The sequence below is a fragment of the Penicillium daleae genome (genome assembly GCF_028827525.1).
Source record: "Penicillium daleae strain IBT 16125 chromosome Unknown utg000008l_segment0_segment0, whole genome shotgun sequence".
NCBI lineage: Eukaryota > Fungi > Ascomycota > Eurotiomycetes > Eurotiales > Aspergillaceae > Penicillium > Penicillium daleae.
The window spans coordinates 6609126-6631876 of record NW_026623156.1 but is presented as its reverse complement, the minus strand read 5'-3'; the positions used below and the strand labels follow the sequence as shown (position 1 = coordinate 6631876).

General features: G+C 52.1%; 7 protein-coding genes across 7 annotated transcripts; 4 read left to right on the top strand and 3 right to left on the bottom strand.

Moving 5' to 3' along the window:
* Nucleotides 1–982: 982 nt before the first annotated feature.
* On the top strand, nucleotides 983–2551 carry rpt3 (proteasome regulatory particle base subunit RPT3; the record flags this gene model as incomplete). The annotated part of the gene is made up of 6 exons (XM_056914252.1): nucleotides 983–1140; nucleotides 1196–1237; nucleotides 1301–1399; nucleotides 1467–1753; nucleotides 1811–2474; nucleotides 2533–2551. The coding sequence occupies 6 exons, from the start codon at nucleotides 983–985 to the stop codon at nucleotides 2549–2551; spliced, it is 1269 nt and encodes a 422-aa protein (XP_056763101.1).
* Nucleotides 2552–3527: 976 nt separating this feature from the next.
* N7458_010869 (Vacuolar protease A) lies at nucleotides 3528–4884 on the top strand (the record flags this gene model as incomplete). The annotated part of the gene is made up of 4 exons (XM_056914251.1): nucleotides 3528–3629; nucleotides 3699–3840; nucleotides 3936–4294; nucleotides 4324–4884. The coding sequence occupies 4 exons, from the start codon at nucleotides 3528–3530 to the stop codon at nucleotides 4882–4884; spliced, it is 1164 nt and encodes a 387-aa protein (XP_056763100.1).
* A 1244-nt stretch (nucleotides 4885–6128) lies between these two features.
* Nucleotides 6129–8769, top strand: fcpA (protein-serine/threonine phosphatase; the record flags this gene model as incomplete). The annotated part of the gene is made up of 4 exons (XM_056914250.1): nucleotides 6129–6376; nucleotides 6452–6538; nucleotides 6629–7674; nucleotides 7739–8769. The coding sequence occupies 4 exons, from the start codon at nucleotides 6129–6131 to the stop codon at nucleotides 8767–8769; spliced, it is 2412 nt and encodes an 803-aa protein (XP_056763099.1).
* A 5070-nt stretch (nucleotides 8770–13839) lies between these two features.
* Nucleotides 13840–14530, bottom strand: N7458_010867 (uncharacterized protein; the record flags this gene model as incomplete). The annotated part of the gene is made up of 3 exons (XM_056914249.1): nucleotides 13840–13943; nucleotides 14016–14290; nucleotides 14367–14530. 3 exons carry the CDS (start codon nucleotides 14528–14530, stop codon nucleotides 13840–13842), a joined length of 543 nt encoding a protein of 180 aa, XP_056763098.1.
* Nucleotides 14531–15267: 737 nt separating this feature from the next.
* Nucleotides 15268–16393, bottom strand: N7458_010866 (arginase; the record flags this gene model as incomplete). The annotated part of the gene is made up of 3 exons (XM_056914248.1): nucleotides 15268–15571; nucleotides 15660–16243; nucleotides 16307–16393. 3 exons carry the CDS (start codon nucleotides 16391–16393, stop codon nucleotides 15268–15270), a joined length of 975 nt encoding a protein of 324 aa, XP_056763097.1.
* An 804-nt stretch (nucleotides 16394–17197) lies between these two features.
* On the bottom strand, nucleotides 17198–19145 carry N7458_010865 (glutamyl-tRNA(Gln) amidotransferase subunit PET112; the record flags this gene model as incomplete). Its single annotated transcript, XM_056914247.1, has 4 exons — nucleotides 17198–18453; nucleotides 18513–18654; nucleotides 18714–18790; nucleotides 18854–19145. The coding sequence occupies 4 exons, from the start codon at nucleotides 19143–19145 to the stop codon at nucleotides 17198–17200; spliced, it is 1767 nt and encodes a 588-aa protein (XP_056763096.1).
* A 1593-nt stretch (nucleotides 19146–20738) lies between these two features.
* Nucleotides 20739–22357, top strand: N7458_010864 (uncharacterized protein; the record flags this gene model as incomplete). The annotated part of the gene is made up of 3 exons (XM_056914246.1): nucleotides 20739–21819; nucleotides 21872–22256; nucleotides 22315–22357. 3 exons carry the CDS (start codon nucleotides 20739–20741, stop codon nucleotides 22355–22357), a joined length of 1509 nt encoding a protein of 502 aa, XP_056763095.1.
* Between the last annotated feature and the right edge of the window lie 394 nt (nucleotides 22358–22751).

Here is a 22751-nt window from a genome sequence, read left to right as displayed (position 1 = left end):
GCCCAACCGCTACCGACTTAAAGGTAGACGGATGAACCCAATCCTGGTCCTAGGCTCCACCGCAACGGGATTTATGCTTTCTCATGGCTCAAATGACATCTTGGTCTAAGCGACGTAAATGGCAGCACGAGCCCCCGCGATCCGTGGTGGGTTCGTTGTCCACCTAGTAAAAATAATCAGCTCGAACGGCCAGAATAGCCAGGACCCAAGGATCATAAGAATAACGGGAATCCTAGCCTTGTATCCTCGGCTCGCCCCAGGATCAGCTGCCTCGATCTGCGTACAGAGGCGTGCTGGCAGCGTCATCTCTACGAATCATCTCGAGACAGCCCCGATCATAGGCCTGATTGGTCATGGGCTGAAGTTGGGCCTGGCCCCAATACATTCGTTGGTGACCATGGGTTCCCTGGCTAACAGCCACTCATAATTAGAGTACTGAGCTGACGAGATGCTGTCAGAGGGTGATCAGGTCGTGCTGTGTAGAGTAAATACAATAAAGATGGCTGGTTACGAAGGAGGAGTTATATATGACCAAATAAAGTCAGACGAGTCTTGTGCCTCCCGTAAGCAAGTTGACAGGTAGAGGAGTAAGTGCCGTCAATATATATCTTGTACCAATGTAAGACCTGATAATGACATTGATCTCCGAGCTCCCTGCAGAACTGTGGCTTGTGGCTGTAACTTGTCATATCCAACCTTGAGTACACTGGAGCCTTTCTGACAAGTTCGAAATGGAGAGAAAATCGAGGAAGAATAACAGCAGACCTACAGGATTCGCTGCTGGCCCAATGACAGACATCACGTGATCAACCATTAAGCTCCATGTTGCCCGATCCAAGCTCCAAGGCCGGTCCATCTCCATCTCCGGACTCTGCACAACGCGCCTTGCAACGTCAATCTACGAACCCATCTCCGAAAGCCATCCATCGTCTCCGATACCATCTGTCTTTCATTTCTCTTCCTCATCACATAGACCGCAATCATGGGAGACGTCGCCGTGGAGAATCCGGCGAACAACGTCACGCCTCTCCCGAAGCCAGGTGCCTTGGATGCCCTTGCCAACCTGGACTCGCTGGAGGGCACTGGAGCCGATGGGAATGATGAATATGCCAATTTGAAGCGGCTACAGCGACACCTAGAGTCAGTGTTGATGAGGATGCCCTCGTCCGTTGGACGTTACTAACGCCTCCGACAGATACATTCAGCTGCAGGAGGAATACATCAAGGATGAGCAAAGGTCAGTCTTCTCACTAAGTCGGCTCTTGACAGCCAGACTTGATTGCTGACTCCTGCAATATAGGAGCTTGAAGAGGGAGCTTGTCCGGGCACAAGAAGAGATCAAACGGATACAGAGTGTGCCACTGGTGATTGGGCAGTTCATGGAGGCTATCGATCAGAAGTATGCTCGACCTTCACCTACGGTCAATAATGAGAGGTGTATCTCTTGCTGACAGGCTCTTATCTAGTACTGGTATCGTCCAGAGCTCGACCGGGTCGAATTACGTCGTCCGCATCCTGTCCACACTCGACCGTGAGAAGCTGAAGCCCTCATCCTCGGTCGCCCTCCACCGTCACTCCAATGCTCTCGTTGATATTCTTCCCCCCGAGGCCGACTCCTCGATTGCGATGCTGGGTGAGAATGAGAAGCCAGATGTGACCTATGCCGACGTGGGTGGTCTGGATATGCAGAAGCAGGAGATTCGGGAGGCCGTCGAGCTGCCGCTGACACACTTCGACCTCTACAGACAGATCGGTGGGTACAATCATGATACAGCATGGATGATGGAAGAATGCTAATTCGGCAACACAGGTATCGACCCACCCCGTGGTGTCTTATTGTATGGACCCCCCGGTACTGGTAAGACGATGCTGGTCAAGGCCGTGGCCAACAGCACAACCGCCAGCTTCATTCGCGTGAACGGCTCCGAGTTCGTACAAAAGTATCTGGGTGAGGGTCCTCGTATGGTTCGTGATGTCTTCCGGATGGCGCGCGAGAACTCACCGGCCATCATCTTCATCGACGAGATCGATGCGATCGCCACCAAGCGTTTCGACGCCCAGACCGGTGCCGACCGTGAGGTGCAGCGTATTCTGCTGGAGCTGCTCAACCAGATGGATGGTTTTGAGCAGACCAGCAACGTCAAGGTCATCATGGCCACTAACCGTGCAGACACCCTGGACCCGGCTCTGCTGCGCCCAGGTCGCCTGGACCGTAAGATTGAGTTCCCGTCGTTGCGCGACCGCCGTGAGCGCCGCCTGATCTTCACCACCATCGCATCGAAGATGTCTCTGTCGCCCGAGGTGGATCTGGACTCCCTCATTGTCCGCAACGAGCCGCTTTCGGGTGCCGTGATCGCTGCCGTCATGCAAGAGGCCGGTCTTCGGGCAGTGCGTAAGAACAGATACAATATCATCCAGAGCGACCTGGAGGATGCGTATGCGGCTCAAGTGAAGAGTGGCCATGAGGATGACCGGTATGTGACTTTTTCTCTTGCTCCATGCTCGTGTGTTGTGTTACTGACTTTTCTTCAGCCTCGATTTCTACCGGTAAGCTCTGTGTTGTTGGGGGGGGGGGTGCGTGGATACGGAATGGTGAAAGCATGGCCTGGACCGTTGTATTATCATCAATAATTTGTGATACTTGGGAATACATGATTCAACTTGGAACCTCGTGATAAGACGCGATGTGATAGCAACGAGTGGTAGTACGTCGAGGTCAAGCGATCCGCAAAAATTTGGCTGAATTGTATCACGCAGGGTCTGCTAGGAAGTATTGTTCTGGACAGTAAGTATAGACCAGGCGTCCAGTATGTTTCAACATTGCTATTATGTGAGTGCACTGTTGGTTCTGAACCTGTTTACGATCAGCCTGTAGGCTTCGCGATCGACTCGATCCACTGTGTGGAAATGATCTCCGGCCCTACCCCAGAGTTCGTCGTAAACAAGGCAGAAAGTCGACATAATACATACAAATCATCATCCTTGATTTTAGGTCTTGGGAAGTACTTCGGTACAGTCAACCAGCCTAAATTAAGCATTCAGGAGATTTAGCCAGGATAGGTAGTAAAAGCAAGTCAATTCTGTGGTCACACTACTACTCCAGTACTACTGCAGCGACAACTGTCGCCACCTCATTCTGCATCTGTCAGGTACGGCGCTTCGACCGTCTCTCTCTGGCCTTGGTCAGCGCCAAGCAGGCAAACGCCCAGCCACCTCCTCCTTCCGTGATGGCAGTCTTTCCCACCTCCCAGAACCTCTAGAATGTAGAATGGGGGCAGTATTCTTTTTGTAGAGACACCAATCAATAAATAGTCTATGGTGATAATACATTGCGATCAATTTGTCCCGGACAAAGGGTCGTCGAGTGTAACCCCAACTTGGTTGTGGTCGGCCCAGCTGATTCCGGCAATGACGCACTCCCCATCACGTTATGCCGATCGTCCTGTAGGCTCCGCCCCCAGCTCGTCCTTATCTTCCTTCTCCTCCTCTCTCCATCGCGTTATCATCCATCCTCATCCTACACCATCATGAAGTCTCTTTCCCTGCTCACAGCCTCTGCGCTGCTGGGCGCTGCCTCTGCCGAGGTCCACAAGCTCAAGCTCAACAAGGTCCCTCTGGACGAGCAGTTTGTAAGTCTCCCCCCCGGGCCGGAAGCGGTGCCTGGTACCCGAAAGCTAACAACATCCTCACCATCACAGGCCGCTGCCAACATCGACAGACATGTTCAGTCGCTTGGCCAGAAGTACATGGGTTACCGCCCGTCTTCTAGCTACCAGGACACCTCCATCAAGCCCGAGGGTGGTCACAACGTGCTAGTCGACAACTTCCTGAACGCCCAATGTAAGCATGCCGTCTCCACACCAACCGTGAACCCACTCTCCTCCCCTACAATCATCAACATCCATCTGTCAACCACTGTACTAACTCCACATAAGACTTCTCCGAGATTACTCTGGGTAGTCCCCCTCAGTCCTTCAAGGTCGTCCTCGACACTGGTAGCTCCAACCTGTGGGTTCCCTCGTCGCAGTGCAACTCGATCGCCTGCTTCCTTCACAGCAAGTATGACTCGTCTTCATCGAGCACCTACAAGAAGAACGGCACCGAGTTCGCCATTCAGTACGGCTCTGGCAGCCTGAGCGGTTTCGTGTCTCAGGATACTCTGACGATCGGCGACCTGCAGATCAAGCACCAGGACTTTGCCGAGGCGACCGAGGAGCCTGGTCTGGCCTTCGCCTTTGGCCGCTTCGACGGTATCCTGGGTCTGGGCTTCGACACCATCTCCGTCAACAAGATGGTCCCCCCTTCTACAACGCGCTGAACCAGGGTCTCCTGGACGAGCCCGTCTTCGCCTTCTACCTGGGCGACACCAACAAGGAGGGTGACGAGTCCGAGGCCACTTTCGGTGGCGTCGACAAGAGCCACTACACCGGCGAGATGATCAACATTCCCCTCCGCCGCAAGGCTTACTGGGAGGTCGACTTTGATGCCATCAGCCTCGGCGACAACACTGCCGAGCTCGAGGACACCGGTGTCATCCTCGACACCGGCACCTCGCTCATTGCTTTGCCCTCCACCATGGCCGAGCTCCTGAACAAGGAGATTGGTGCCAAGAAGGGCTTCACTGGCCAGTACACCGTCGAGTGTGACAAGCGTGACAGCCTGCCCGACCTCACCTTCACCCTGGCCGGTCACAACTTCACCATTACCTCCTATGACTACATCCTCGAGGTCCAGGGCTCCTGCATCAGCAGCTTCATGGGCATGGACTTCCCCGAGCCCGTTGGTCCCCTGGCCATCCTGGGTGACGCGTTCCTGCGCAAGTGGTACAGCGTGTACGACCACGGCAAGGGCTCCGTTGGCCTGGCCAAGGCCAAGGCCAACTAAATGCGTTCATCCACTTCTCACTAGGGGGAAAGCTGTAGCCGTTGACAACTCTGGAGACCGAGTCGAGCGCATCTTCCGTATATACCCATGTACATGCGGCTCTATCTTCAGGGAGGGGGGTCGTGTGGTTTGTAAAGGTGCCTGCTTTTATCATCCGCGCCTCATGGCTTACACGCATATCTTGACTGATGCCTGATTTACTTTCTCTTCCTATCCTGTTCCGTCCACTGGCACAGCCCTTCCTGGGGATTTGCTCGCTGAGGATCACGCAGATTGTCAAGAGCATGGATTTACTTTTTGCATTTCTTTGAATTTTGTCTCGCTATTACCAATCAATTTCCCCTCCTAGCTCTGCATTTGATCCGTTTCTTCTATGTTTGTAGTTTATTTCCGCTCGTAGATCTTTTTTGATGAATTTGATAGTCGCCCCAATGACGATGGATCGAAGCTTGGATGGAGCCGAAGGTCCGTGGCTGCAGCAGTCTCCTGCCCAAATGGCCAATCATGAGTGCTGTTCAGTCCAAGTGAGTCTAAACCAGTGAGCTGAGCTATACTGACACTTTGTAGAAGTCCAAAAATACAATAAAATGCTATAATATGACAATCATCTATGTTTAGGCCTTCATTGCCAAGTACCAAGCTTCCCTATTCAGAGTAGCGGAGTGGAGGGATGTTGACATAAGCGGAGCTTCTTCAAAGAAGCCGGTTAAGCCTGTCCCCGCACAAGTTCCCGGACGAGCTCTTCCTTTCTCCAAACCACATCCAACAAACACTTCATCATTCCAAACATTTATTTCCAGTCGCTTGAACCACTTACTGCGCGAATCATCTCTTGATATTTCCACGCACTAGGGTGTCCAAAGCGCACGCTCCCTTGGGACTCCGCGTTCGTGTGGCGATATCCGACTACTCGATTGCCTAGCTTGATTCACGCGCTGGTGGACTTGTCCTCGCAACAGCGCAAAGAAACCCTCTAACACCTCTCAACCTCATTGATCCATATCTCTCAACCATCTGCTGGACCTTTCTCCCCGTCCTTGTCATCCATTATCCCTACGCGTCGCGTGTCGGGCATGGCGCCGTAGGCAGAGGCGCACGCGATCAAGCTCACACAACATCCGCGCCTCCTGTCGACGCGGAAACACCAAGAACAGGGCCACAGTGCAGTCTTTGCCGGCGGCTTCCTTTGAGATATTGAGTAGAAAGGTGGGTTTCGATCACCTAGGGGCGGACTGGGAGCCAAGATGCAGCTCCGGTTGCCCCCCAGCCTGCACTATCCCATCACCGTGACTTCGCTCCTCAAGCAGGAAGGGGACACGGTGGAGCGGGATGAGGCTATCTTTTGGTACATTTACCAGACTACTGTGGAGGAGGGCGATGGGCTGGGAAACCAGGTGATGGTGAAGCGCAAGTTTCCCACACGTTTTGAGTCACCCGTAGATGGGACGGTTGTGAAATGGAATATCGCTAAGGGCGATGTTATCGATGAACCGTGAGTCTTATTATCTGATGCTCATTGATCCTTTGTGGGCGGTGAACTGATCGGTTTTCTTTGTTACTCGTCTAGTGTGGATGTTGTCGAAGTCGAGGAGCCTTGTGCGCATGAGGTCCAGTTCGGTGGGATGTGCGCTGAGTGTGGCAAGGATATGACTGAGTATGTTTATCCATCTGATCTCAAAAGCTTAGACGAATGCTTTAGTTGTCATCGCAATACTGACCGAGCCTCTTTGTCCCTATTGGGTAGATCGACTTACAACACCGAGATCTCGGAGACCTTCCGCGCTCCCATCCAGATGACCCATGATAACACTACACTGACCGTCAGTGAGAAGGAGGCCACTCGTGTCGAGGAGGATGCTAAACGTCGTCTTTTGGCATCCCGGCGTCTGTCGCTGGTGGTTGATCTGGATCAGACCATCATCCATGCCACCGTTGATCCGACAGTCGGAGAGTGGAAGGATGATAAGGATAATCCTAATTATGAGGCGTTGAAGGACGTTCGGTCTTTCCAATTGGTTGATGATACCCCCGGGGCGCGCGGATGCTGGTATTACATCAAGCTTCGACCTGGGCTGGAGGAATTCCTGGAGAAAGTCGCCGAGCTCTTTGAATTACACATTTACACCATGGGCACTCGAGCATATGCCCAAAACATTGCCGATCTCATTGACCCAACGCGCAAACTCTTTGGAGACCGCATTCTGAGCCGTGACGAGAGCGGAAGCTTGACGGCCAAGAACTTACAGCGGCTCTTCCCGGTGGACACCAAGATGGTGGTCATTATCGATGACCGCGGTGACGTGTGGCGATGGATCCCCAATCTGATCAAGGTCGTCCCTTATGACTTCTTTGTCGGAATTGGCGATATCAATTCCAGCTTCTTGCCCAAAAAGCAAGAAATCGCGGCGACGCCCAAATCGAGTAGAGGATCGAAAGAAAAGGGAAAGGAAAAGGACTTGCACGAGCACCATGTCAACGGTGCAACGATGAAGACAGGCTTGGAGACGGAGGTCTCGGCTTTGGAACAATTGGTGACGATGGGTGGGGGAGATGATCCCAGACTCCTGCAGGAGCAGACCGACGCACAGGAGGAAACACTCATGCACCAAGTCGAAGATCGTCCTTTGCTGCAGAAACAAAAAGAACTGGATGCAGATGACGATGCATCTGCTGATGGCAGCGAATCGTCTTCCAGTGGGGATGAGTCGCAGGAGACAGCCAAGCCTCGACACCACCTACTGGTAGACCATGACATGGAGCTTTTCCCAACTTCAAGAGCGCCTGGAGGCGGTACATAAGATCTTCTTTGAAGAGTATGACAAGAAGAGGACCCATGCTCTGGGTGGCCGTGTAGCCGCCCTCCGCGGCGAGAAAGCTGCCTCAAAGGACAAGGACGTGGACTTGAAACTAGTGCCCGATATTAAGGACATTATGCCCTTGTACAAAGCCCAAGTACTTGGTGGTGCGGTGATTGTTTTCTCCGGCGTCATTCCGCTAGGTCAAGACCTCCAGAACGCAGAAGTCTCTCTCTGGGCAAAGACATTCGGCGTAGTCATCCTGAAAAATATCGGCAAACGCGTAACCCACCTCGTCGCTGGCCGCAATCGCACAGCCAAAGTGCGGGAAGCCACGCGCTGGCCAAATATCAAGATCGTCACGACGCAATGGCTCTACGACTCTCTCATTAACTGGAAACACTTGGACGAGGATCCTTACCTGTTGCCCGTCCACCCAGATGACCGTGGCGAGCCTCTTTCACCCAGTTCTCGCGATCTTATCGACAACTCGTGGATCTCCTCTTCAGACGAAGCCACGAATGTGACCGATGACGACGCTAGCGACGAGATGTTCAAGGACGCCGGACTGACCGAGGCTTCCCCGCTCAGCTATGACGAAGACGATCAAGCAGCGGTGCACGACGAACTAAAGGAGTTCCTGGGCAGCGACGACGAAAGCGAGAGCGACAGCGAGGCCTGGGCAGAGGACGCAACCGAACCAAGCCGGAAACGCAAACGCGGCGAAGAAAACGATGGCAACGAGGACGACGAGTCCACCGATGAAGACAACGATGACGCTGATACCAAGGGCTCGCGTCTTTCACAACGTATCAAGCGGTCATACGAGCGGAGCACTGGTCTTAGGGAGGTTGCTACCGCTGGAGGCTCGGAGACGGAAGAAACTCGCTTTGAGAAAGGACAATTCCCCGCTCCAGATGATGACGACGAGGGAGAAGAGTTTGGCGCTGCTGTCGGTGAACAAGAGACGCAATCTGACACGGCCGTTGACGAATCAGATGCGGATGACTTTGAGCGCGAGATGATGGCTGCATTTGATGATCCGGATTACAGCAAAGAAGCCGGTGCCGATGAGGCCTCTGCCGAATAAAGCTAAAGAGCAAAGCCACCTGTCTGCCTCAAAGCCACACTGTTCTACTCCGGTGACTTGGTATCATTCTGCACCATTCCCATTTCATCCAACTCTTCCAGCTGGTTGATTCCTTCTCTCCATTTTTGTCTTCCTTCTTTCTGCTGTCCTGGACTTGTCTGTTGTTACGTCTGATTTTTGCAGTTGCGATGCGTACCTGGCATAGCGGTGGCGTTTGTCAGTGATGTCTTTCTTCATCTTCCTTTTACTTGTGTGTTCGTGTGAATTATTTTTGTCAAAGATAGCTGGTGTTCCATACAAGAGGGGAGTTGTGCGCTCCTGGATTTTGCTATGTATGGTGTGTGAGAAAAATTGAATATGTCCTCGAGATATAAAGGCATTCGATGAAATTTGAAACTCCTGTAGAGGTTCCTGGTAATGTTTTATCCCTGCACTGATAGACTCGTCTAAAGATCCCACGCAGGCCACCCAAGAGGACATCTGGAAGGGTGGTGCATTGCTTTTGCATTCCTGGACTCAGAAAATTGAATTGCTACTATACTACAGCTGTAGCAGTAGGTCTTTGGGTAATTATTACTGAATACAAGTTTACTTTCAGAGTAGAGTGTGAATTGTGTGAAAACCAGTTAGTTCTATTCTGTAGAGAAGCCAGGCCTGGAGAATGCAGAGCGTGGTACTGTCAAGGATAACTAGATACATGACTGTGATAAAGCCCATGAGACTCGACTTTGTTTGGACTTTGTCCAGGGCACTTGTGTGGTTGTCTCTTGTGTACCCGTTTGTGGTTTGTTGAACAATGTTTGGTTGAATGTGTGGTATGGGGTTGAGGTTTGAATGGACCAGGTCGTTTGAAATGTGGTCATGTCTAGAATCTCAATGTTAGCAGGAAACGTGGATCAGGCGGGGAATAAACTTACCTTGGCTCGTGAGACGCGAGACTGATAGATCTTCGTGGTAGCAGAGGGGCTTGACAGTAATTGAACGTCAATGTGAGGCAGTGGGGTGGATGGGTGGGTGGGTGGTTTGGTTTACTCAACCTCTACTTCGAATTTGTCCTGACACGCAAACTGGAATCCCAGCTACATGATGCCTGTTCGAAAAAGCGGCCGAGTGAGTTGTGGAGGGCAACAGCAAGTCGTAAAAGCAATGGACAGTGACTGAAGATGAATGTGGCCCGTGGTTGCTTCTTGGTTGGTTGTGTAGACCCGATCTCTTCCTGAATTTGTCCTGACACGCAAACCGGAAATCCAGCTACGTGACGCCTGTTCAAGAAGAGATCATATTAACAGATGTGCGGGATATCGAGAAGCGAAGGACGGTCGTGGCGGTGACTTGGCTTGACCAAGTCCCTTGTTGAATTTGTCCTGACACGCAAACTGAGATATCAGCTACGTGACGCCTGTTCAACAAGGGACCGATCGAAACCAGGTTGTTTTTCGGAGTGGATCGAGGAGTGTACGAGCGTTCGTGTCGTCGTGGTTGGTCGAATGCTTGAACCAATTCCCCATTTGAATTTGTCCTGACACGCAAACCGAAACTCCAGCTACGTGACGCCTGTTCAAGAGGGAACCTGGTAAAAGCTCGAAGTGGAAATCGGACGAGGTAGGTAGCGCGGGAAACGGAGGTGGAGAGACGGCGTAACGGAAGGCGAGTATATCGAGTTTGGTTGTTGCTGGCTGGTACGACCCGATATCCCTTTGAATTTGTCCGGACACGCAAACTGGATCAACAGCTACGTGACGCCTGTTCAAGAGGAAATCGAGTCGAGGCCAGGGGGTGATATCGAAGTGGACAGGAAATCGCGAAAACGGTACGGAGGATTGGAGACTAGTCTGCCTGACGACCTCTTGAATTTGTCCTGACACGCAAACTGGATCAACAGCTACATGACGCCTGTTCAAGAGGAAGACGAACCAAGGCCAGAGAGGTGATTGTCAAAGCGAAAGCAGACGTGGAAACGAGATCGCGAAAACGGTACGGAGGATCGGATGGCGGTTGAGCAAATTGTCATTGCTGTGGTGGATTGGAGACTAGCCTGTCCGACGACCTCTTGAATTTGTCCTGACACGCAAACTGGATTAACAGCTACGTGACGCCTGTTCAAGAGGAAGACGAACCAAGGCCAGAAAGTGGCGTGGATGTGGAATAGGCAGGGATCGAAGGTCGAACGAAGCGTCAAGTTGCGATTGCGGCCAGTGGGTTGGATGTCTAGCTCGACCCAACCTCCTTCTGGATTTGTCCTGACACGCAAACTGGGAGTCCAGCTACGTGACGCCTGTCCAGAAAGAGATCAAGTGAGCCAGAGGGTGAAATGATTGAGAATGCGGGGGAATCTATGACGAAGGTCAGCAGCAAACGATTTGGCAGCGGAGCAGTGCCAATGAGTAGGAGGCTGAGATGTGTGGCAATGGAAACTTGGTCAACCATGCCCTACACAGGCTCGGCACCAAGTCCATGGCCACCGAGGTTCACTCAAGAACGTCAGTGTAGGCTCCTGTTGAAGGTGTTAGTCGAAGCCGTGGAGGATGAGGGCGAGGGCATACCGACCTTTTTGTTTAGCTCCGCAAGCTAACAAGAGGACAGTCGAGGCAGTGATTGAAGATTGATGTGCCAAAGACTGGAGAGAGAGAGCTTTGATACCTGCCAAACTGTCAATAGAAACAATGAGAGTATAAGCGAGGAGGCTGAAATGTGTGGCAATGGAGAACAGGGGTCAGCCAAGCCCTACACAGGCCCGGGACCAAGTTCATGGCCAACGAGGTTCACTCAAGAACGTTAGTGTAGGCTCCTGTTCAAGATGTTAGCTGGTTGGAAAATCCTGTAGACAATGGAAAAGACGCATACCTCTTTGTTTGATTTTGCAGGCCCCCATGAAGTTGAGGCCAGATGATGGAAGGCCAGGAAGAGGAAAACCGTCTTGATACGTTCAAGATGTGGATAGTAATATCAAGAGGCGGACACGTTGAGAAGTGGACGTGTCAAGAGTTCAATCGTGAGACCGGAGATTGAGGCGTCAGAGGTTATGAGACCAGGCGAAGGGATTCGAAATTTTTTCTTTTCTTGTTTCTGTTCTGTTCTTTTTTTTGTTTTGTTTTGGATTTTCTTCTTTTTTTTTGCTGCGAGGTATAACGGCCAGGAGGTAATCAAGTCGTATGATGATGAGTGACCGAGCAGAGGAAAGGAGGATGTGTAAAGGGATAAGTAAAGGAGTGATGGAGAAAAACGAATGATGAAGAAGAAAATGGAGGTCAAGAATTTGAGGGTTGGTATGAAGAAATGGTGGGGATATCAAGTAGACCCGTGGAAAGACCTGTGGAAAGATCTGTGGAAAGATGTGTTGAAAGACCTGAATGGAGGCGAAGCAGTATCGACAGGCACAAGTGATGGAAGGTGTCGAAGGGCAAGGGTCAGTGGAGAGATCCGAAGGAGGGAGTGGTAAGATCTGAACGTGAAGGGGAAGAGCCGCGACGCCGTAGCTAGTATCAACAAAGTAGGACAGTGATCGAAGATTCGTGTGCCAGGGAGAAGAAGAAGTAATCTCTCAAACCAGAGACTACCAGCAGAGGGATAAACGAGGAGGCTGAGATGTGAGGCAGTGGAGCCCTAAGGTCAACCACGCCCTACACAGGCTCGACACCAAGTTTATGGCCATCGACGTTCACTCAAGAACGTCGGTGTAGGCTGCTGTTGTTGGTGTTAGTCAAAGTCAAGACAAGATAGGAAGGAAGAGTAAACAAACCTTTGTGTTTATATCTGCGAGCCACCATAAGATGGATGTTGACGTGACACCGAAGAAATAAGAGGTCACAAAGGACCAGACACGTCAGGGCGTACACCAGTCGATGGAATGAGGGCAGCCAGGAAGGACGTGAGAGAAAAGGTGGTCTTGACCAGAGATAATGAGGCTCAAGCACGTATGACAGTAGGCACGTGAGTAGCAAAGTGGGAGAAGGAGAGCAAGAACTGCATGACCTTGCTCTGGTATATTTGAAGGGCTACTCCATGGAGGGCAATATGTTGAAGTCTTGAAGATGAGAGAAGTTGATGAAGACTTGATGAAGGTCAACAGTGTGTGGAGGTGGGTGACCAAGAGAGAAATGAAGTGCCCAGATGAAAGAAGAAGTTTGAGTATGAGTGGAGGTGTGAGACCAATAGAGAGGTCAAGGGTCCAGATGGAAGAAGATGTGAGTGGAGGTGTGTGTCAGCAAAGCCATAAGGAGTCCAGATAGAATGCGAAGAAGGAAAGTTAGAAGCGCCAGTGGATGGGAGGTGGATGTGGATGTAGGGTGTGGACTGGCGAGAGGATGGAATCTGTGGAGGAGGGGAGAGAAAGAAGGAGAGTTCGTGGAGGAGGGAAGAAATATTTATATCTGGGGGGATGGGGATATTTATACTCTGAGGAAATCGGAAAATCGCACTAGCAGAGCTCGATTGCCCGATTGGGAATTGAATAGAGGCATCGCTGCCTTGGGAGGGATCGTTGCCTTGGAAGCAAACGTCGCGACCCGTACCTTCTTAAACGGGCAGGTGGTGTCCAATGGGGACCTGGGGCCGCGACGGAATGCTCTCTAATGGGGGAGACAGTGAGGTGCAATATATGGACTTGGAGCTCGCATCCGATCCTGGATATCAAAATACAGACATGGATGCATTAGGTCGGTTGCCGTCTAGCTTTTGGTTCATTAAAACATGCATAGTGGGAGTACAAATGATATTGTAGAACAGAGACGCGAGAGACGGAACCTATTATATAGCAGGGAATGCTCTCTGATGGGGGATACAGCAAAGTGCATTGAATGAACATCAAGCTCGCATATAATAATGTATATCATTCATGTATACGGGAATATCGGATCATATGACAGAGTGGCTTTTGTTCATTAGGAGCTGCATACTAAGAATAAGAGCAATGTTGTAGAAGAGAGTCGCTATAGATGGAACCCAATACGTAGCATGGAATGCTTTCCAACGCCAAATATCATGCAAAAAAAAGATGGTATCACAGGAGAAGACGAGGACATGAAAGAACATCAAGATCAGATCCATCAGGCATTATAAACATCCGACACATCAGTGGTAAAAGTCCCGATGGACCTGCCACGACATGATCATCATCCAAAGGTAGAATATCGTATTGACAAGCTCAAACGCAAAGGCCGTTTTCCAGCAATTACCTGCAAAGACGAGTCAGAAGGGGTTTGCACCGTACATCAAGGTAGAAGATGCAAAAGGGAAAGGAGGCTTACAGATCGTGCTTTGCGTTAACCATGCCAATGTATTGATGCTGTTCCCCCGAGACTCGTTCTCCACCACCCAGATCTGACAATTATCATTCACATTGCCAGACACACCGTACAACTGCAGCGACGTCTCAATCAACCCCGTCAACCAGAGTACGAAGAGAATGAAGCTGCCAACGATCAGAATGCCTGGCAGCAGTGGCCCTCGTGCAATGAGGATCTGAACTAAGAAGAAGAACGTGACGCCGAGGGCGCTCACGACGACCATGTATGGGAAGAGCCTGGGAGATTATCAAGTCAGTATAAAGGGGGACCAGACCTGATGACCGGATTCGAGAATTGACGTTGAAAACGTACCAGGGTGTACCTAGATCCATCTGCGATTGCACGATCATAAACCACGAAAAGATTCCAAGACATGTTGCCGAGGCGGAAAGCACCACGATCAACCAGACATTAAGCTGAATCACGGGCCAGTGGTGAAGGCGCCGGGTTTCACGGCGCACACGAACAGCCTTCATTGTGCTGGTAGTCAATTTTCAGAGACCGTGTCACAGTACTGTGCGTCGAACCCGTTGCGACGCCGGGTATTCAACTCGATTCAAGCTTCCGTCCGTGGGATGCGATGGAGTCTATAAACACAAGATGAGATGCGCCTCTGCCCGACACACCGTCGGTCTCGGTACTTTGATGGGCAGTGGCCAGGTCGCGAATGAAATGCGACCCAAGTGTGGGTATTGTAGTCGAGTTGGCTTCGATTTCGAGGCGAGTAGTGAATGGCTTGGTGGGCTTCGCGGGTGGAGGTAGAGAATGCGGGCGATAAGAGCTGACAGCGCATCGGGCGCCAGTAGGCGCAGCGTCGGGGGGTTGGATTCGAGCCTGGGACGTGATGTGGTGACCGTTTACTGTTTGTCGCAGCAATGCGAATGGCACAACGGCGATGGTATGCGGCGGAGGGGGGGGGGGGGAAATAGCCAAGAAGTGGGCTGTTGTTAGAAAAACAGCAAAGAGATCGCAGGTTGCCAGGAGGGGCGGGTTTGTTGATGATCGGCGGGAAATGGAGGTGGCAGGGGATTGGATTGAGTTTAGTCTCTCCGCAAGTATACTCGGCCGATTTTACGCGTTACCCGCCTACCCGCATCCACTTTGCAGCGTCATCAGTCGAGGGAGATCCTGTATTTTCTATATGGCGGTTCTTTTCCCATCTAATTCTCAAAATCCGACCGAATTCCAAAACAAAAACAAATCATCCAAGTCATTACAGAAGGGTATCGCCCAGGGCACTCCGTACCAACGAGCATCCAGCGCGGATCGTCTCAGCAGCACCCACAGACTCCAAGCTCGGGTTCACTTCGACCAGGTCCATGGCCACCAAGTTGCCGGTCTCGTGGACACACTCACAGATGAAGTCGCCCTCACGCAGAGTCAGGCCGCCACGGACTGGGGTACCGGTGCTGGGAGCCCACTGAGGGTCCAGCGCATCGACGTCGAACGAGAGGTGGATGGGAGTATCATTGCCAATGTGAGCGAGAGCCATCTCGACAACGCGACCGATGCCGTGACTGTCATGCGAAAAGCAATCAGAGTTAGCCGGGCTGTCATACCAAGGGGACAAGTAAGCAGGGAAAGTCAGAGAAGAAATGGACATACCGGTCAATGTCGTGCATGCTGAACGCCTTGATACCGTGCTCCCGGAGAAGCTGCTTCTCACCACGATCCACGTCCCGCAGACCGATGTACACCAGCTTGCGGGTGCTGACGATGTGCTCATCCTTCAACCAGCCAAAGATATCGGGGCGATCCTCCCGGGCCAGCCGGGTCAGGAAAGCCATGGGCATACCGTGAATGTTACCGCTGGGGCTCATCTCGGGGACGTTGAGATCGGCGTGAGCATCGACCCAGATGACGGCCATCTCGCGACCCAATCGCTCGCGAATGGCCTTGGCAGTGCCGGAGATGGTACCGATAGCGATGGAGTGGTCGCCGCCCAGGGTGAGCACGAACTTGCCATCCTTGGCGTAGTTGTAGACTTGCGAGCTGAGGCGCTCAGTGACGGCGCTGACAGCGCGCGGCTTCTTCATGTTCCGGTGGTCTGGGTCCTCAGCAGGGATGTCCTTCTCGTAGTAGTGGATGATGTCGTCATGGTGAATTTCATAGTCGAGGTCGTCGCGCAGCTGGGTAAGCAGGCCAGCGTCAATGAGGGCCATAGGGGCAGCCTCGACGCCCTTCTTCATCTGTAAAGCCGTAGTATTAGCATGTCTGTTTGCGCTGCGAATGTCTTTGCAGTAGCATCTTACCTGTCCGCCATTGAAACCGACGGCCACAACGCCCAACTGGTTGGGGTGGGAAAGGAAACGGGAAGCGATAGTGGGTGGCAGCGTCATTGTGTTTTTATGGAAGGATGTAGGATGCAGTATGCAGGGCTATTTGCCGAACACAAGGAGATATCTGCGACGAGGTCGAGAATAGCTGACAAGAAGAAAAAAGACAGAAGAAAAAGATTCCGCGACCCAAAGATTCCAATCGCAAAGTCCGATCTGCGATAAGATAAAAAAGTGGATCGGAGGGGGGACCAGAGGGTGTGGGACGGAGGTATGAAGAAGCTCGAAGTATACAAGACTCGAATGTATCGAGGATAGACAACCACGAGGATAATGAAAGAAAAGAAGAAAATTGAAATTGAATCGCAGCCAGATCTCCATCTTTATAACCCTTCCCCCCCCTTTCCGAGTCGCGGGCCATGCTTTCATTCTTGTGACCGCGCAGTCGCTAAAAACTGCTTTTAGGGAACATCTCACTCCGCCGGGTACTCCATCACTTCCGTTAAGTACAGGTTGAGGAGAGCGGCCCCGTTTAGGGCACTTTGCCGTCCCACCGCGTTGCAATTTTACGTCTTAGTGAGGGGGCGAAGCCGGAGGAATGTCGTAATGGCATCGGAGAGACTTTGAGAGGGGTTTGAAAGTGGTTGAGGCGCGTCTGCGGCGGTATATTGAGGGCCAAGCACTCGATAGGATGCCGAATCTACCAACTACCTACGGGGCAGGTTCTGTTTTTCCTTTTTTTCTTTTTTTTTTTTTAATTCGGTAGAGTATGGTACAAGTTCAAAAGAAGTACGGGTATCATGAAAAGAATGGGCTATGTAGTACACGTATTCATACAACGGGATTCCTTTTGGGCCTGGGGCGGCTCTACTGCTTCCCTAGGATCAGTTCGTGGAGGATCTCCTGGGCCTTGGGTGCTTCAACGCGGCCCTTCTCCCCCAAGCGCATCATCTGGCCCAAGAACCAGCCCATTTTACCCAACTGGTTCTTGCTGCGGATCTGCTCAACCATCTCTGGCCTTTGCGCGAGAACCGTTTCGGCCAGTGCCACGTACTCCTCACGAGACAGCGGCCGCAGCAGAAGATTGTCTTCCTCCAGCAGCTGTGGCACAAGTCGCCGATCGCCATCAAACACGGCTGCCAGAACCTGCTTCGCAATAGATCCTGTAATGCGCTTCTGCTGGAGATAATCGACGATATCCGCCAATGACCGGGCCGGGACAATCTGGTCGTCCCAGGCCCGGTCCGCCTTGGTCAAAAGCCCGCCGAGCTCGTGGAGAACCCAATTCCCCGCCATTCGTGTGAGAGCCGCCTGGGTCTGGGGTTCCTGGTCGGGGTGCAGAGACCGGAGAATATCCACCACATCCTGGTAATACTCCAACCGAGCCCCGTTATCCAGCTCAATCAACGGTTTTGCGTCTTCGATCGAGAGACCGTATTCAGGGCCAGTTAGCTGCGCCACGAGGGAATCTGGGGAGGTTGGCAACGACTCCACCAAACTGGAAATCAAATCTTGTCCGATCACCAGTGGGGGAATATCCGGGTCGGGCATGTAGCGGTAGTCCACCGCACCCTCTTTCCCTCGTAACCTGCGTGTCTCGGTACTGCCAATGGTCCATCCACGCGTCTCACCTTCAATCACACCGCCGCTCTCCAGGACCGCGATCTGGCGGTTCTTCTCAGCGACAATGGCGTCTTCCACCGCCTTGAAGCTGCTCAGATTTTTGATTTCCGTGCGCTGACCCAGTCCACCGATCCCATCATATTGACACTGCCCCGGGGCCTCCCCGCGACGGCGGATCGAGACATTGACATCGGCACGCAGTCCACCCAGTTCCATTCCCGTTGTCACGGCACCACATGCTTGTAGAATCGCCTGGAGTTTTCGAACACAGGCGGCAGCGGTCGCAGGGGTATGTATTTGCGGCATGGTAATGATCTCGATCAGCGGATGGGAGACGCGGTTGAAATCGAGGAGCTGTGTCGCGGGCGGGTATTCTTGGGATTTGGCGGTATCCTGCTCTAGTTGGACCTGCTTGATGTCCACGCGGACCCGATCGCCATCCTCCGGGGCAATGCCATCGTAGTCAAATAGGTCCACATATCCACTTCGTGCGAACGGCTCTGTATCGAGTTAATTGGTATTCTGGCCGATCGATAAGCGTCAGCGGGGCGACACCGACCATAGTACTGTGTGATTTGATAACCAGCTGGCTGGTCTTGGTAAAAATAGTGTTTGCGATCGAATCGACTGACGGGCTGGATCTGACAATTCAAGGCTATGGCGGCGCGGAGGGCTGGGAGGAGGGTGGCGGCTTGGAATTCCTAAGTCGCATGAGCTCTGATATTCTCTCGTCATTCTGCGGGACAAGTGCAATGCGAACCGGCTGACTGCCCGGGAAGGCAAGGTCGAACAAGGCGACATTGGAATTGGGGTGCTCACTCGTAGACGTCGGGGCACCTGCCAGTGTATTTCAGTCAAACCGCTCAGATAAAGATGTGGCGTCTGCAGATGTGTACTCACGAGAGAACAATTTTGCTTCAGTATCCAGTTGCGCGTGGATTTCGACACCCACTGTCAACTCCCATTCTTGCCTTGAGGCCTCCTCGGACCCTTTGCGCAGCTTCTTCTGTGCCTTGAGAGCTTTAGCCTCCTGCTTAAGCTGCTTGCGGAGGGGGACGCGGTCTGTTGAAGCGGCGGACTGAAGATTGCGCGTCAAGATGAAAGGAGCGGCATTAACATGGGGGCGAGCCAGGAATGGCCGATTGACCCGGCAAAGGATGCGGACGGCGCCGCTGGGCCATGGCCGGAGCATAGAGAGGGGGACTCGAGGGCGCTGCAGAGGCCGTTGGAGGATTCAAAGATCAGAAAGAGGTCCATTCGCGGAACTCGAAGGAAGACGATCTGCGGACCGCCTGCGATTATGCGATGACGGGGGGCAGCCCCCAGCTTGGGGGCCCCTCGACTAAGTATAGTAACACTAGCTATTTAAAGTATCTTAGATCTAAATACAGTAGAGCTATATACTACTTGGGATACTTATTGATAGTATACCAAATATATTGTCATACGAACGATTGAGTCCACTTTGTACTTGGGGAAATCTGCTGGACTCGTGTTCGGATGCGACTGGCTTTGGCTGGAGGTGCAGGATGCAATCGTGGATAACCTCCAGACCAACATCCGCGCTTCTTTATTCTCCACACTGCACGACAGAAGCAACCCTGCACGACACAATGACTGGGATCAAGCTGGAAAAGCATTAACGTGGCAATATTAATGTTCCGTTACTGCAACCTCCCAAAATCCCAAGACCTGATGCTCGAAGATTAGGGCCGCTAGACCGCCAGATGGGCTGGACGCAAGGAGATGATCGACGAGCGAATCGCCAGCGCATGGGCATCGCAAATGGCTTGACTACGTTCAGACACATGCATTATTACAGTATCCTGGCATCCGGGTCGGATAGGAACCCCGGCTGATTTGTTGCGACAGTCCTGACTGGCCCACTCGATGGGATCCCAAAGGCCCAACGAGCAGGCCCCGTCATCCCACTAGTTCCATCCGATCGACTCAAATCCAGTTCCTTCGTTCTTCACATCCGGTACGAGCAAAGGGAGTTTTAAACAGTCACGATTTTTCCAAGAGAATCTGTTGCCTGTATCCAGATAAGCTGACTGGTCCTCTTTCGGAGATCGACAGGGATTCAACGAACCTCCTTGCGAGCCCACGGTCATTGGCCGTCGATCTGAAGCCCTCGGCGCTTCTCATCTGCCTCAGATTGTTTGGGGATTGCCAGTGCGACGAATTGCAATCCTCCATTCCCAGCGACTCGCCCCAGTGACACGAACGTCGGGTCTTGGGAAGGGGCTGACGGGGCCGTGATTATGATCATTCCATCTATTCCAGACTTATCGAAACTATTGATTTTTGGGGCGGGATCTTCAGCCCTGGGGGGGAGAGGCATATAAGGTATACATCCAGCCCAAGTACCCTCGTCGGAAGACAACTGGTCGAGGGGAAGACGCGGGGAGAGTTGAGACATCACATCTTATCGACCATCGCTGCCCCATTTTGGCTTTCGTGTTTCTGCTTCCTTTGTGTTTTTCCCTTACTCTTTTGACTTTCAGTCAACACGCAGGACTAGCATCCCTGGATTCCGCGCTGTGGATGGTCGTGATCTGATCGGAATTGGTGCCCCCTCCCTTGTGTCATGCCTCGGGCCCCCATACATCTGTCGCTTTGGATTCCGCTATTCTTATTATCGCGACTTTCTGCAACACATTCATGCGCATTGAATTCGCCGACCGTGGGCATGGCCTAATTGAAACCACTGTCTGTATTCTTGAATTTGCTTTTGGGGCTAAAGTGATGAACCGAGAACTACTCCCGACCTTCTCCGATCATCATGCCGCTCCATACCAATACTCAGAGTCTGCGCTCGAGGAAGCCTAAGAAGGAGGGAAGGAAAAGAACCTCATCCACCGTTTCCAATTCCACAACAATCACCCAGGCGGGCCCTGGGCAAAGTCCAAAAATTAGCGACAAGAGGCCATCACCAACTGAACAATCCAATGCAGCAAAACAAACCGTGAAGCCGCTGGTAGCGCCTGAGGCCCCGCTAGACAAGCCTGTCGAGCCGGCGAAGAAAGTTCCGAACGTATTCGAGTTTTTGGAAGAGAGTGATCAATCGTCGTCATCGTCGTCAGAATCGGAATCTTCTGGTGACGAAGAACCAGCACCCCCAGTGCATGCCCAAGCTATCGCTAAGATCCAATCGCCGAAGCCTCGATCGAGTCCCATCCCGCACCCACTACTGGTATCTCAGAAGCCTACATTAACTCCGCCAACTACCACGACATCAAGAATCTCAAGTGACTCACGCCCACCCCCACCGGCACCCAGTGCACCGGCGCCATTAGAGAGACAACTGCAGATCACTCGAAGACCAGTCCCGTCGCCCAAAGCATCTCCATCTCCGATAGAGCCTCTCTCCTCAGAGAAACATCAATTGCAACTTTCCCGACCAGAAAGCTACTACACTTCGACAGACGCAACTGCCCTTCACCGACCACCTCTTCCTCCATCGCCACCGAGTAGTCCAGAAGACAGCCTTCATCGGGGCATAGCGGTCAAACGACGAGACTCAAATGCACCCCAGATACTATCAGGATATGGGCTTGTTGCATCGCATCTCACCACCTCTGCCACGCAAGAGAAAGCAGCCTTCCCTCCGCTGTATCGACGCTTTGAAAGCGTGAACCATCGTGTCTTGTTGCATCTTCAAGATGAAATCTCCCAAATGGAGGAAGATCTCCACACTCTCGACGAGTATGAGGAGATGCATCGAGTCGCCACGGCCGAGCAAGAGGGTACCAAACCACAACCTCCCTCACGCCGAGTCGACCTTCAGTCTCAGGCGTATTCATCGCTTCATTACCGGCGCATGGATTTGATGGCTGCTCTTGTCCAGAAGACAGAGCAATACAGTAAGCAAACCCACAAAGCCTACAAAAAGCTAGATAACTGACATTCCCACAGATACTGCACTCAGTGCATACAGCAAAGTCCTTCAAACTCTCCCTCGCGCCTCAGATGACGACATCACCAACTACCGCTCATGGATGAAAGAACACAACCCGATCGCCGCCGCCGAAACCCGCTTCCTCGACCAGGACGCGGACCTGGTCGCACTCACCCCGCGACTGGCAGCCTCCGCCGCCGCAGCACCGGTCTACATGGCCATCATCATTGCCTCTGGCGCTCTTTTGATGCCGCTTCTGGCATTTAGCATGATTGCCGAGTTCTCGGGCCGACTCGTCGTGGTGACGGTTACCGGTGGCGCAGCGGCTGCTATCGCCGCAAATTATTCCACGGGTATTGAAGCCCTGGTGGATTCCAGGGATGGTTGGAGGTGTGCAACACTGTATGTTTATCCCGAGTTCCAGCTTGGTTAATGGAAGGCAGAACTAACCCGTCAACAGATACTTTGGCTTCATGACCATCGCCGCAATGTTCATCCCATGAACGGGAGAAACACATGACTCACGAATTTCATACTATCGATTATCGATCTCATTTGGCGTCCAACTTATTCCGCTATAACGGACCCTGGACATTCTGGCCCATTTTTTATTCACCTCAGCCGCTCATTAACGACTCACGTCGATTGCATACAAAAGTGAACAATTGCCTAAAACCTCGCGCCAAAAGTTCTCGAAGCAAAGAGGCAGAGAAACGGAAGTGAATGAATGGCGTCAGGATTGTCGGGAAAATCTTTTTTGCTTTTGATTTACTACATCACTGGGATATCATGGAAAGGTAGATTGGTTTTGGCTCTGTTGGGATTAACACGGAAGATACCCCTCGCACCTAACTTTTGAGATGGGGGATACAGCGGATATGGGATGAGGTGTTTAGT